Source organism: Glycine max, chromosome 12 (assembly GCF_000004515.6).
Source record: "Glycine max cultivar Williams 82 chromosome 12, Glycine_max_v4.0, whole genome shotgun sequence".
NCBI classification, from domain to species: Eukaryota; Viridiplantae; Streptophyta; class Magnoliopsida; order Fabales; family Fabaceae; genus Glycine; species Glycine max.
Genome location: NC_038248.2, coordinates 1,381,698 through 1,394,596, shown reverse-complemented (window position 1 = coordinate 1,394,596; position 12,899 = coordinate 1,381,698). Strand labels below are relative to the sequence as shown.

Sequence of the window (12,899 nt, the reverse complement as noted above, 5' to 3'; positions counted from 1 at the left end):
TAAATTTAAACTTTTAATATTTTTTAAATGCACATATAATATTGAATTAAAAACCCTTGGAATGCCGCCCCTTCATCATGTCAGTAATTTAATCGAACAATCATATACGAAGCAGAGAAAAAAAAAGAAAAAAAACAAATTAATTTGTAAGCAGGGAACATTTTGGTCAACAATGTACTACTACAAGTTTACAACAGAAATTTGCCAACGAAAAAATAATGTTTAAAAAGCATGTCAGCGTCAATTTAGTTTAATAAAATACATGCCCAGTTGACTACTAATGCAATATGGTCTACTTCAGTTGGCGTGCATATTTGAAAATTTAGAAAAGAGAAGATAATAATAGTAGTTAAAGAGTAAATTTGGTGTTTTACTTTTAATGATTAATTAAATATCATAATCTCTTTAAGTAGGAATAAGTGGAGCAAAACTTGAAAGTAGGGTGTTTTTTTTTTAAAGTAAGGAAGAAAGAAGATGAGCAGCAACTCAGGAAAAGTGGTGTGTGTGACTGGTGCTTCTGGTTTCATTGCTTCATGGATCATCAAACTGCTTCTCCAACGTGGTTACACTGTCAGGGCCACTGTTCGCGACCCATGTTAGCCCCTCTTTCACCTTAGATATGATTAACCAAATATATATTAATTCTTGTCATTTTAATTGTTCTACTTACTTGTTTTCAATTAACATCATTAATTAACTTGACTGACGATTTTTATGTTTATTGATCCATCCAGCTAAACCCGAAAAGGTTGATCACTTGCTCAAACTTGATGGTGCAAAGGAGAGGCTACATCTCTTTAAGGCAGATCTGCTGGAAGAAGGTTCCTTTGACTCTGCTTTTGAGGGTTGTGATGGTGTCTTTCATACTGCTTCACCCGTTCATTTCATTGTTACTGATCCACAGGTTCATTTCATTCTACATTTTTTCATGTATTTCATAAGTAAAGGTTGATAAAAAATTGTTTCTGTTAATAATTAAATTTCAGTACTAACCTAACAATTCAACCTTAACTTCAATATATTAATCATTTGTACTCAATCTCTTATTACATGCAGAATGTGTTATGTTTTAGTTAGCATTTCTTTTTTAAGTTGAAAGTGTTTGAGATCCCATATCTACTATAGATATGGTCAAACTAGTGTATATAAATGAAAGACAACTCAACTTCTTATAAGTTAGTTGTATTAGTTGAGTTAGACCCAAACAAAATTTATAAGGCAAGTTTATTTTATTAATTGATTTCAAAATAGATCAGTTTTCTTGTTGATTGCTTTTAAATTTTTGTTTTCCTTATTTTTTCAGAATCAGTTAATTGATCCAGCGATTAAAGGAACCCTTAACGTTGTTAAATCATGTGCCAAATCGCCATCTGTGAAACAAGTTATTTTAACTTCTTCTGTTGCTGCCGTTTTATATAATGGAAGGCCTCGTACCCCCGAGGTTGTAGTTGACGAGACTTGGTTTTCGGATCCAGACTTCTTAAGGGAAAATGAGGTATGTGTCATTTTTTTTTGTCTTAATCTTCCTGTTTACCAGGAAGAATGAATCTGATTAATTTGAAATAATGCTACATGATTAATCTTCCTGATTAATTATTCAATTTTAACTTCAGTATCCAATTACCTGATTGGTATGTCATCTTCTTTCTGAATAATTGCAATTGAGAAATAATGCCAATGCATTAATTCCATTGTGCACAAAAGTAATAATTGTTCATGTGTAGTAGTAGTAGTAGTATGTTAATATGTTTCTACCATTTTCTATATTTTTTTTTCAGAGGTGGTATGCATTTGCAAAGACTTCGGCAGAGGATGCTGCCAGGAAATTTTTAAGCGAATACGACATTAAGTTGGTTGTTATTAACCCATCAATGTCCATAGGGCCTCTCTTGCAACCAGAGCTGAATGCAAGTTCTTCTTCAATTTTAAACCTAATCAATGGTAATTTTTATTTAGTGATCGATCAAGTCTCATGCTCTTCAAGCCTTTTCTGTCAAAAGTGAATTGAAGGGAAGCAAATAACATGGAAATAGTATAAGAAAAGAACTCTTATAATATAACTATCTCTAGCTCAATTTGAAGTTAATCATAGTATCTGCATTTTACTTATTTAACACTACTTTCATGCTAGAGGAGCTTATATATGTTCCCTCATTTATAGGCTCACATCACAGGTTCATGCCCCTGGATTTGTGTGCGTTTAGTACTAGTACAATTCATAATGAAGTCAATAAGAAGTTAAGAACGGTCTTTTCATGTTTGCATTTTTGCTAACTTTGAGGCACAAAAATAAATAAGACGAGATAAAGATGGAGTGTAGAATAGTAGTAGTCATGAAGATTAAAAATTACACATACATCAGAGGACAAAATTTTGTGCAATATTTTGTGTTCTTCTTCAATTAAAGTTTAAGTTTCATATATGTAACCCGTATAATAAAGGTCGATATTAATTAGTTACCTCGTCAAATCCCCTAAATGAAACCATTGATTTAAATTACGAGAAACTAAAAAAACATTATGTGCTATATAAGATACGGGAGAAACATCCATATCTTTGAATTGACCTTCGACAAATGCAAGACTTGAGCCCTTCAAGTGCTTGTTGAGAATGAATTCTGATTTCAGTCTTTAAGAAAAACCATGTAATTGGCGAGTTATCTTTTCTTGACCATGTCATTGGTTTGTAATGAATTATACTACACACACAAATCCAGAAATTCTTGACGAGTAATATACTCCACTTCCATTCTTCCCCCAAACAAGAACTGTACTGTATCTTAACATAATAGTGACTCTTTCATTTGGTTGATGCAGGTTCACCAACGTTTTCAAATAATAGTTTTGGGTGGATCAATGTGAAAGATGTTGCAAACGCGCATATTCAAGCATATGAGATTGATTCAGCTAGTGGAAGATATTGTCTGGTTGAAAGAGTGATACACTTCTCCGAACTTGCAAAAATTTTACGTGATATGTACCCAACTTTACAGATTCCAGACAAGTAAGTTTGATTATGAGAAAATAATCTAATGCATTTACAGTTTAAAAGAATTTAAAGTCTATATTTTATTGAACAAGTTAGCAATTTATAGGCCCTTCAATTACTCCGCACAAATGGTTTAGTTCTTTAATTTGATAATGTTTGAGTTAGTCGTTCTTTAGGGTGCGTATTGAGGTTAGTGTGTTAAGTTATAAGTTGAAAACTTGAAATGAACTAAACTTAAAATCAGCGTGAGTGACAAAAAATTTGCTTCTCCGTTTCATGCTTTGGAATATGTGAATGCCAGTTTGCATTGTTGGAAACGGATATTCAAACATCTTATTAGTCTTTAAATTTATAAAATTTGTATGGGTTTTGTTAGTGTTACTGTCCTTAGAACACTAAAATACTAGTTAAGGAATTAAAATAAGAATATAAAAATCATGAGAATTTTCTTAAAGACTGAAATGAAGAATGATTTAAGGACTAACTTGATATGTCCTTACAATTTCAGGATTATCTTGTATAATAATTAAGCATGAGTGTTAATTATAAATAGGCATGGCAACTGGGTGGGTTGGGGTTGGGTTTTGTTTACCCCACCCCCACCCCCGACTCCCCATTTCCCTTTCCGCCCCCGCCCCCAAAACCAACGGAGATGTATATTTACATCACATCCCCGTCCCCGACAGGGGTCGGGTTTTTCCCGCTCCGCCCCCGACATTTTTATAAAATTTTATTAAAAAATATAATTTTTCATAAAATAAAAAATATAATTTTAAATAAAACATAAAATTCAATTCAACACTAACATAAAATTTAATCTAATAATTTCATATTTCAATGTGTAATATATATTAATAATTAGCGGGGCGGGTTTGGGTACAGGTTCGGGACGGGTATTGAGAATCCCACCTCCGACCCCGACCCCGAATTTGGTTATCGAGGAAAACCCGACCCCGATCCTGGTCAACTCGGATTTTCCCTGTCAAAATCGGGGTGGATCCGGGGCGGGCCCCACGGGTTCGGTCCCCGTTGCCATGCCTAATTATAAATCAAGAATGATTTCATAACTAAGTTGGGGATTTCTCATTTAGTATTTCTATAACTCCAAAAATTAATATAGATATATAACTTCTAATGTTTATTTACTGTCTAGTTTGAAAAGTCAATTACATGATTAAAATTGAAAAGACTGTGTTGAAGTTGATATTGTAACCTTTGTTTAATGGAGGATTACAACCAATCGAGCCTTATTGAAATTATCTCATGGCAATAGTTTCACGCAGTATTAGCATTTGCTATAATTCAAACCAACCAGTACTAATTATAACAAATGTTCTTTTTGATATTACAATAATTCTCATAAGGATTGAGTATATTGGTAAGTGAATTGGACTTCCGGAGATAGCAAAAGTGATCTTTGAAAAAGCCCCTTTTGACAAAGGTTGCCCAACCAAATTGTTATATATACGTCTGAAAGAATAGTTCTACATATGATAGATGTTAAGATACATACGAAATTCAAAAAAGGAAAACACTTAAACTAGGGGGAGGGGGGGGATCATATTTTTAACCACAACTTGGCCAAACTTATTGGTGTGTTCATCAATTATATTTTATATTTAAGGAGTGATTTTTTTCTTGTGATTTATCTAATTAATAACATCTTCACTTTCTTAACAATGCTATCAGGTGTGAAGACGATGAGCCTTTTATGCCAACATTTCAGGTTTCCAAAGAAAAGGCAAAGAGCTTGGGAGTTGAATTTATTCCCTTGGAAGTGAGCCTCAGGGAGACAGTTGAAAGTTTAAAAGAAAAGAAGTTTGTGGACTTCTAGTTCGTGATATCTCCTAGAAGAATAAATATTGATAACACTAACTTTGTCTAGTCAGTGATTTTGGTTTCAGAAACTCCATGCTTAAGGGGAAATTATTAATGCGAAATAAGGCTTGTATTAATCAAAATATACAAGTCGGATTGAATTTGTTTTGAACTTATGAATTTGCTTTGCATTTACAATTGTGGAAATTTCTATATCTTTAAGGTAGAAAAAGAGGCATTTTTAGGGTGGTCCCTTGAATTTGAATGGAGCTTGGGGATTGAATTTATTCCTTTGGAAGTAAGTCTTTGGGAGACTGTGGAAAGCTTGAAAGACAAGAAGTTTCCCAATTTTTATTTCTTCATGTCTCTCCTTGATCAGGAGTGAACGTTGATAATCTCAATGGCATTTCGTCAATGATTCTGGTTTTAATACCTCTATGCTTTAAAATAAATTATTGTTGTTTGCTAAAAAAATTATTGTACTCAATGGCATTTCACGTTGATAATCTCAATGGCATTTCGTCAATGATTCTGGTCCCTTGAATTATTGTTGTTTGCTAAAGAAATTTAAAGTTTGTAATAAAATATTACTTCTCGGTTTTATTTCGGTTTGTACTCCTGATTCGTGAAGATAAACAACTTATAGTATGAGCTTCTAATAAGTATCAAGCTATTTGTGGTCCAAATATATTATTCTCTTTGATTACTATGCTAATTTTTTAATTAATTTTAAACTCTTAGAAATTTAAATTAATAGACATTATACATACCAACCTTAATTCGAGTAACACTAGATTTAAATATATCTTTTAAACAAAGTCTTAACTTCAAATTATATAGATGAAAAAAATTATAATTAAAAAAAAGACTTTGTTAAAGGTAATAAATCATATTTTTGAGAAAAATTAGTTATCAAAAAAATTAAAAAAACATTGTATACCTATGACATAATAATAACACATTAAATAGAAGTAGATTTCAATTGATTTGAGTGCTATTTTTTAGATTATATGACCCAACTTGATAGTATTTTTATTTTTTTCTAAAAAAAAGATTTCTTTTAGTTGAATCTTGATAAGCATTTTCTACTAGTAATTGCTATTTTAATACTTTATATATTTTTTAATGACTTTTTATCATGAACTTTATGCATTTTATAACAAAAATATCATTTTTTATATTTTATTAAACATTTTTTAAAAGAAAATTATATATATACTAACCAAATGAGTGAAATGACTCAAGCCAAATCAACTCATATTTGTCCTAGTTAGATATCAAAACCGTTTTCTTATATTGTAACATATGTTTTAACTTTTAATATGAAATATATGATTAAATTAAAAATTGAGTACATATTTTAATTACGTTTAGTGATCTGAAATCAATTAGAAAGCCATAAAATCATAATTTGGGTAGACAGATGTCGCGCGTGAGCAAAATAACAAACAGGTGTATCTAAGGAGATTATTTTATCTCGTAAATAGTTTTTTTTTTTAAATGAACAGATTATTCCCTCCGGTCCTTTAAAAAAAATAGAATTAAAGTGTATTTTATATTATAACTTATTTATTATAAATAGCACCATAGCATATGAATAATATCTAAAATATTAAAAATCATAGTAAATTAAATAGTTTTATAAATATTGAAAATTTATTTAAATTAGTCTCTAGATATTAATAAATATATTAATGTAAAATTTAAATTGATAGATATTTAATATTTTTATTATTTTAGATTAAAATAAAATAATATTTAAGGGATGAAATTAATAGTTTACATCTGAAGTTTCGTCGGATATGTGCAATTTGCTTGAGAAGGAGACGTATAGAGACAAAAACTATTTTATATTTCAATTATTATACTTAAATCGTTTAAAGATACAGACCAATGAGTCCATACAAAAAAGACTGACATTATAGTGTTGCCTGAATAATATGGGCATCGCACTGTCTCACACCTAATTATTTATTTATCTAAAACATAATAAACGATTTATTAAAGAACCCTAGCAAATTTTATATTAATATTACCCAACGGAATTGTGCATGATTACCTAGCAATACTTTAAAATAGTAAAATACATGTAAGCGCACACGTCATGCACAGTGCTGGGCAATCATATTCAACTGCTATTGTTTCTTTTTCTTTTTTCTTTTTTACATACGAAGGGGATAATAAATTTACTTATACAAACTACTCAAACCTACTCGTTAGGTATTAATTGAAAAGGAAATAAAAAGAATCATGAAAAAACTTTAAATTTTTTATTTCTAAAAATCAAATATTTTTTTTCTTCAAATAAATAACAAAAAATATTATTATCTATATTTTAATACTCTGTAAAAAAAAAACTATATTTTAATACTTTTTCTCTCTCGTCCAAACAGAACATAGAAAATTATCTTATTTATCTGATCAACTTTGTAGACATTTTTTTAATCCTTCATGATTTAGTCAAAAGAATCCAAGATGGAAAGGTCAAATTAGATTAGTTAAATGGCGAATCAATCTTACTGGTTTGAACAACTCAAAGAATTGATAAAAAAAAAAAAGCATTAGTATAGTATATGTTTAAAATATGTTTAAAACTTATTTCTATATTATTCACGATTAAAATTATGAACTATAAACTAATTAATCTTTTCATCGACGGAAACAAAATAATATTTTCATCGATTCAATAATTAATCCAATTTTAATTAATTATTGGATCAATGGTTAAGAAACATTTAGGCCCTGTTTGATAGAGAGCAGAAAAATAAGTGACGATGAAAATAAAAAGAGAAAGTAAAAATAGGTAATAAATAAAGTAGGAAAATAAAGATGTTTGGCTGAAGGGAAATAAAAAAAAATATAAATAAAAAAGACAAAGATATGAGTGAAAATATGTTAGAGTTAGTATAGTATATGTTTCACCAATTTTAAAATTATTTTTTCTTTAATTCTTACCTACTAAATTCTATCACTTATTTTCATCATTTTCAAATGATTTCTCTTTTCTAAACCAAATATGTTGTTAATGATTTGGCCTGCTATAGTCCTTTAGCAAACTCCATCGCTAATTATTTTTTATATGGATTTATAACAGTTTACATACCTTATTTCACAACAAATCATTTAACAATATGTGAGTATGATCGAGTTTCATTACACGTTTGGAAGTCAAAATTTCAAATTAGAGAATAAATTTTGACTGTGAGTTATTAATTTGGCATATTTCAAGTAAATTCAAGGTCGGAATTTAATTCCCTTGAAATAAAAGTAATATCGTGTTACTTTGTATTGACAAAAATACTTTTTAATATAATATTAAATTACCGTGGGGAGATTATTCAAAAGATTAATTGTTTTACATTCATTTTTTAAAAAATATTTTTATAAAATAAAAAAAATAGAAAGTTGTGATATTATCTTAATTATCATGCATATAAATTTTAGATAAATTAAATATTGATAGGTAAGTAATGTTTTAAACAACATTTACAAATATTTTGAAAATTATACATTAAAATAAATTTAACTAATAAAAATATCAAATAGGAAATTTTGTATAATTTACTCCTCTAATATGAATTCCAAATAAAAGTATATATATTATGTTCAAAATTAATTGAAAAACTAACTCAAAAGCTAGTTAGTTGAAAATTGAAAATTAGTTGAAAGCAGGAAAAATATCTTATTTAATCACAAATGTTTAATAAAATCATCTGTAATTGAAAAATATAAAAATAAATAAATTTTACCTTAAATAAAAAAGATTGAAAAAAATATAATAAATTTTTAAAGATAAAAAAGAATAAAATATAAAAATTTAGAAATTAGAATTTTATAAAATACTATTTAAAGTAGTGTTTAAAAAAAACGTTAAAAACTGCTAGAAAAATTTATTTATTAAATATTAAATAAATTTTTTAATTAATAAAAAAATAAAAAATTAAGTAAAATATCTTATAAAAATACATTTTATATCTAAAAGTATTTTTATTACTCGAAATAAAAGTAGTAATGTCACAATCAATTTTTAAAATAAGGTTACCTATTGGAGACTAGAATCAATGAATCGAAGCATACAGTATATGTTTATTGTTTAGTTTAAGAAAGCAAGTTTGGCTTTAGTTGGTGGAAAAAGGCAAAGGCAATTCACATTTGAGTATTTGGTCAAAGACAGGGCTCTATATAATGGGATGCAAGCGAACACCGTTGAAAAGAAAGTTGAAGAATATGAGCAGCAGTGCAGGGAAGTTGGTGTGTGTCACCGGTGCTGCCGGTTATATTGCTTCATGGATTGTCAAGTTCCTACTTGAACGTGGTTACACTGTCAGGGCCACTGTTCGAAACCCAAGTCCGTGCTTTCTCTTCTTTCTATTCACCGATATTCTTTTTTCTCTTTCTTTCTCTGCCTTTTAGTTTTTTGTTAGTCTTGATATTTTCTTTAATAGTTCCAAATTTTTTATTTGATTAATTCTGATGTAAGTGTTCTTGGAATCTCTTCTTTCAGTTAATAAAACGTACATCTTACATAACAAAAAAGTTTAAAAAACAAGTCAAGCTATCTTAGTAAAATTCCATAAAAATTACTTCAACTCAAAACTCATTTAAATTTGATATAAAATTTTTTACAACTCAAATTGGTTTAAGCTTGATTTACTTTAAAATTATAATTATTTTACATGTTTTTATTTATTTCATGCAAAATAAAATAAACATGAAATAATTAAAAAAAGAAATTATACAAATTTATTAATGTAAAATATGTTATTCAATATATATATATATATATATATATAATAAGGAATCAAAATATTTTTGAATTATTTATGATTCAAGTTTAACTCATCTATTTAACTAGTTAAATTTTTAATTCAAATTTAATTTATTTGGTTTATAAATCAACTTCAATGAATTAAGTCTCAAATTATATGAATTGGTTCAATTTATTACTAGCTCTACTTTTTTTAAGTGTGTATTCTTTTAGTAAAATGATTAACATTATCTTTTAAATCAATTTTTCAATGAACACCCAAAGAAGAGAATACAAGATGATACATGTAATGTTTCTTATAAGTCAAAATTAGCCTATATATAAATTAAAATCAACTTTTAGATAAATTAAATAAAATAATTAATTTTATTTAATTATAACCCGTTTGAGGAGTTTATCATTTTAATTTTTAATTAATTTTCTCTTATAAGTTTTTTTTAAGAAATTTATCCAAACAAATTTTAAATACTATTTTCTTCTCAACAAGAGAAAACAAAGATAATAGTCTAGAATGTAGATTATATGGTCCCTATGATTAATAGTAATCGTGGTGACTAAATTGAGTAACATCGTGAATGAGTGAATTCATTGCCTGCAGATGATCACACGAAGGTAGAACATTTGCTAAAACTTGAAGGTGCAAAGGAGAGACTGCACCTTTTTAAGGCAGATCTTTTGGGTGAAAATTCTTTTGACTCCATTGTTGAGGGCTGTGATGGCGTCTTTCATACTGCTTCTCCTTTTATTATCAACGTCAAAGACCCACAGGTTCCTTTATTCCGTTTTGCTTTAATTTGTTCATAAATTAATAATTGAATGTGGTATGATTTCATGGTCAAAATTCAAATGAGTATTCAATTTTAACTAAGTTGTTTTTCTGATTTCAGGCTGACCTACTTGACCCAGCAGTGAAGGGAACTCTTAACGTTCTTAAATCATGTGTAAAATCGCCATCTGTGAAACGAGTCATCTTAACATCTTCTGTGGCTGCAGTTGCATATAATAAAAGGCCTAAAAGTCCTGAAGTTGTAGTTGATGAAACCTGGTGGTCTGATCCAGATTACTGTAGGGAATTAAAGGTATGTGTTTTCTTTTTCCTAATCCATATTCAAAAGTTGCAATTGAATAACACGTTTTCCATATAAACATCCATTTTCTAATGTATTTGTTCCGATGAGCAGAAAAGTAATAATTAGTACTACTATTTAGTGTGACTATGATGTGTTAGTATTGTGGTTAACTTTGTAGCCATTTGATATTTGTGTTGTCAGCTGTGGTATTTACTTTCAAAGACTTTGGCTGAAGATGCTGCCTGGAAATTTGCCAAAGAAAACGACCTTGACTTGGTTGTTGTTAACCCAGCAATGGTTGTAGGGCCTCTTTTGCAAGCAGAGCTTAACACTAGTGCTGCTATTATTTTAAACCTAATAAATGGTAATTATGGTTCATCCACTCCATGATCTTATGCTGCAATTGAATTCTAATATCAGCTTTAATTCTCTGCATCTGAGTTACATTACAATTTACATTATGATGATGTATTCCAATTTCCAAACCAAATCCAACTCAACTGCTTTTCGGTCTCAAGTGAAATTTAAAAGGGAAACAGAATATATTATGTGCATGCCGGACAAGAATTGTCGTGTTGTTTTACAAAATATATGATTGATTTGATTGATGCAGGTTCAGAAACTTTTTCAAATGATACATATGGATGGATCAATGTGAAAGATGTTGCAAACGCCCATATTCAGGCATATGAGATTGCTTCAGCTAGTGGAAGATATTGTTTAGTTGAGAGAGTGGCACACTACTCTGAACTCGCCAGGATTTTACGTGATCAGTACCCGACATATCAAATTCCAGAAAAGTAAGTTTATTTATTTCTGTAATTCCTTCAATGCTTGTAAATAATATTATATGAATTCGGATTCCCATTTAGTGAATGCTTTTCTGGTTTGTCTGCAACTTGATTCAATGCTGAAAATGAGAAGATTAAATAAACATTGGACTTGCTGTAGCTATGTTTGTTTGATGAATGAATTCAAAAGTACACACTAATTCTACACTTTTTTCCCCCGTCTCAATGTAAAATGACCTCATATCTTTTAGCTAGCCTAGGATATTTAATTATTTTGAAGCACTAATTATCTCTTGTTTTTCTGCTTTAATAATTGTTTGCAGTATATTGTCTTGTTAGATGATGTCTATCTATTGAATTAAGCATGGAGTTTAGTATTCCTTTTGTGTCTAGTCTAGTTTAATGTTAATGTCATGTATTTTGATCATTTTGCACGAGGGCTTATCATAAGTAATAGTACAGTACTTTTTTGGATTGTCATTTTATTGTTATGAAATATGACTAATTTTGCTTATTTTAAGTCAAAGAACCTAATAATATGAATTGTAATTGGTTGACCTAATAAAAAGATAGTGCACGAAAATTAAACACTTCAAATTTATCATAGAACATATATAGTTTTTTTTGTGTGACCCTTAGTATCTAAAAGTTATTTTTAGATTAAATCCATTTTAGAGATGATTTTTTTAATATTTATTTTGTTCATTAATAAAACTAAAATCCTAAACTATACGTATAAAAAAAAAAGTTACACTTCTATAATCATACAAACTTTAGGAATAATGTGTTTTTCAAGATAAGCTCAAGTATAGCAAATTTAATAATATATAGGCTATATAATACAGATGTTGAGTACTCGCGCTGAAGGTATAAAAATCATGGGTGATTAATTGGTTATTGAAACATAAATGGCACATCATTTTATGAATGAAAAAAGGATCATTTTTTTTTTTGTATGTCAATATTTATAGTTAAAGATTATTATTCTTTTTGCCAAAAACTATCTTTTTATTTTTCTAAGACTAATAGCATTTTCTCATTCATGTAGGTCTGCAGACGATAAGCCTTATGTACCAACATTTCAGGTTTCCAAAGAAAAGGCAAAGACCTTGGGGATTGAATTTATTCCTTTGGAAGTGAGTCTTAGAGAGACAGTGGAAACTTTGAAAGAAAAGAACTTTGCCAACTTTTAGTCTCTGATATCTCTGCTTGATCAGGAGTGAACACGTTGAGAATCTCAACGGTGTTTCGTTTGTGGTTCTGGTTTTAGAATCTCATTGCTTGAAAATAAACTATTGTACTGAAATGTCAAGCTTGTGTGTTGTAATAAAACAAGATTAATTGTTGGTTTTATTTCGGTTTGTACTCATGAAGGAAACCAACGTGTGGTATAAAAAGATAATAATTAAGTATCAGGCTATTTCTAGTCCAAATATATTCTTGTCAATTACTACAATAGCTATT

The 12,899-nt window shown here is 28.8% G+C and overlaps 2 protein-coding genes across 2 annotated transcripts; both read left to right on the top strand.

Moving 5' to 3' along the window:
- The first annotated feature begins 445 nt into the window (after nt 1–445).
- LOC100804704 (dihydroflavonol-4-reductase-like) lies at nt 446–5,332 on the top strand. The gene is given in 6 exon segments (NM_001255332.1): nt 446–595; nt 735–904; nt 1,304–1,495; nt 1,779–1,941; nt 2,817–3,003; nt 4,678–5,332. Coding segments are annotated over 6 exon segments (978 nt in total). The 5' UTR covers nt 446–474; the 3' UTR covers nt 4,823–5,332.
- Nucleotides 5,333–9,014: 3,682 nt separating this feature from the next.
- On the top strand, nt 9,015–12,868 carry LOC100809326 (bifunctional dihydroflavonol 4-reductase/flavanone 4-reductase-like). The gene is given in 6 exon segments (NM_001255393.2): nt 9,015–9,154; nt 10,173–10,342; nt 10,462–10,653; nt 10,846–11,008; nt 11,258–11,444; nt 12,484–12,868. Coding segments are annotated over 6 exon segments (978 nt in total). The 5' UTR covers nt 9,015–9,033; the 3' UTR covers nt 12,629–12,868.
- Nucleotides 12,869–12,899: the final 31 nt, after the last annotated feature.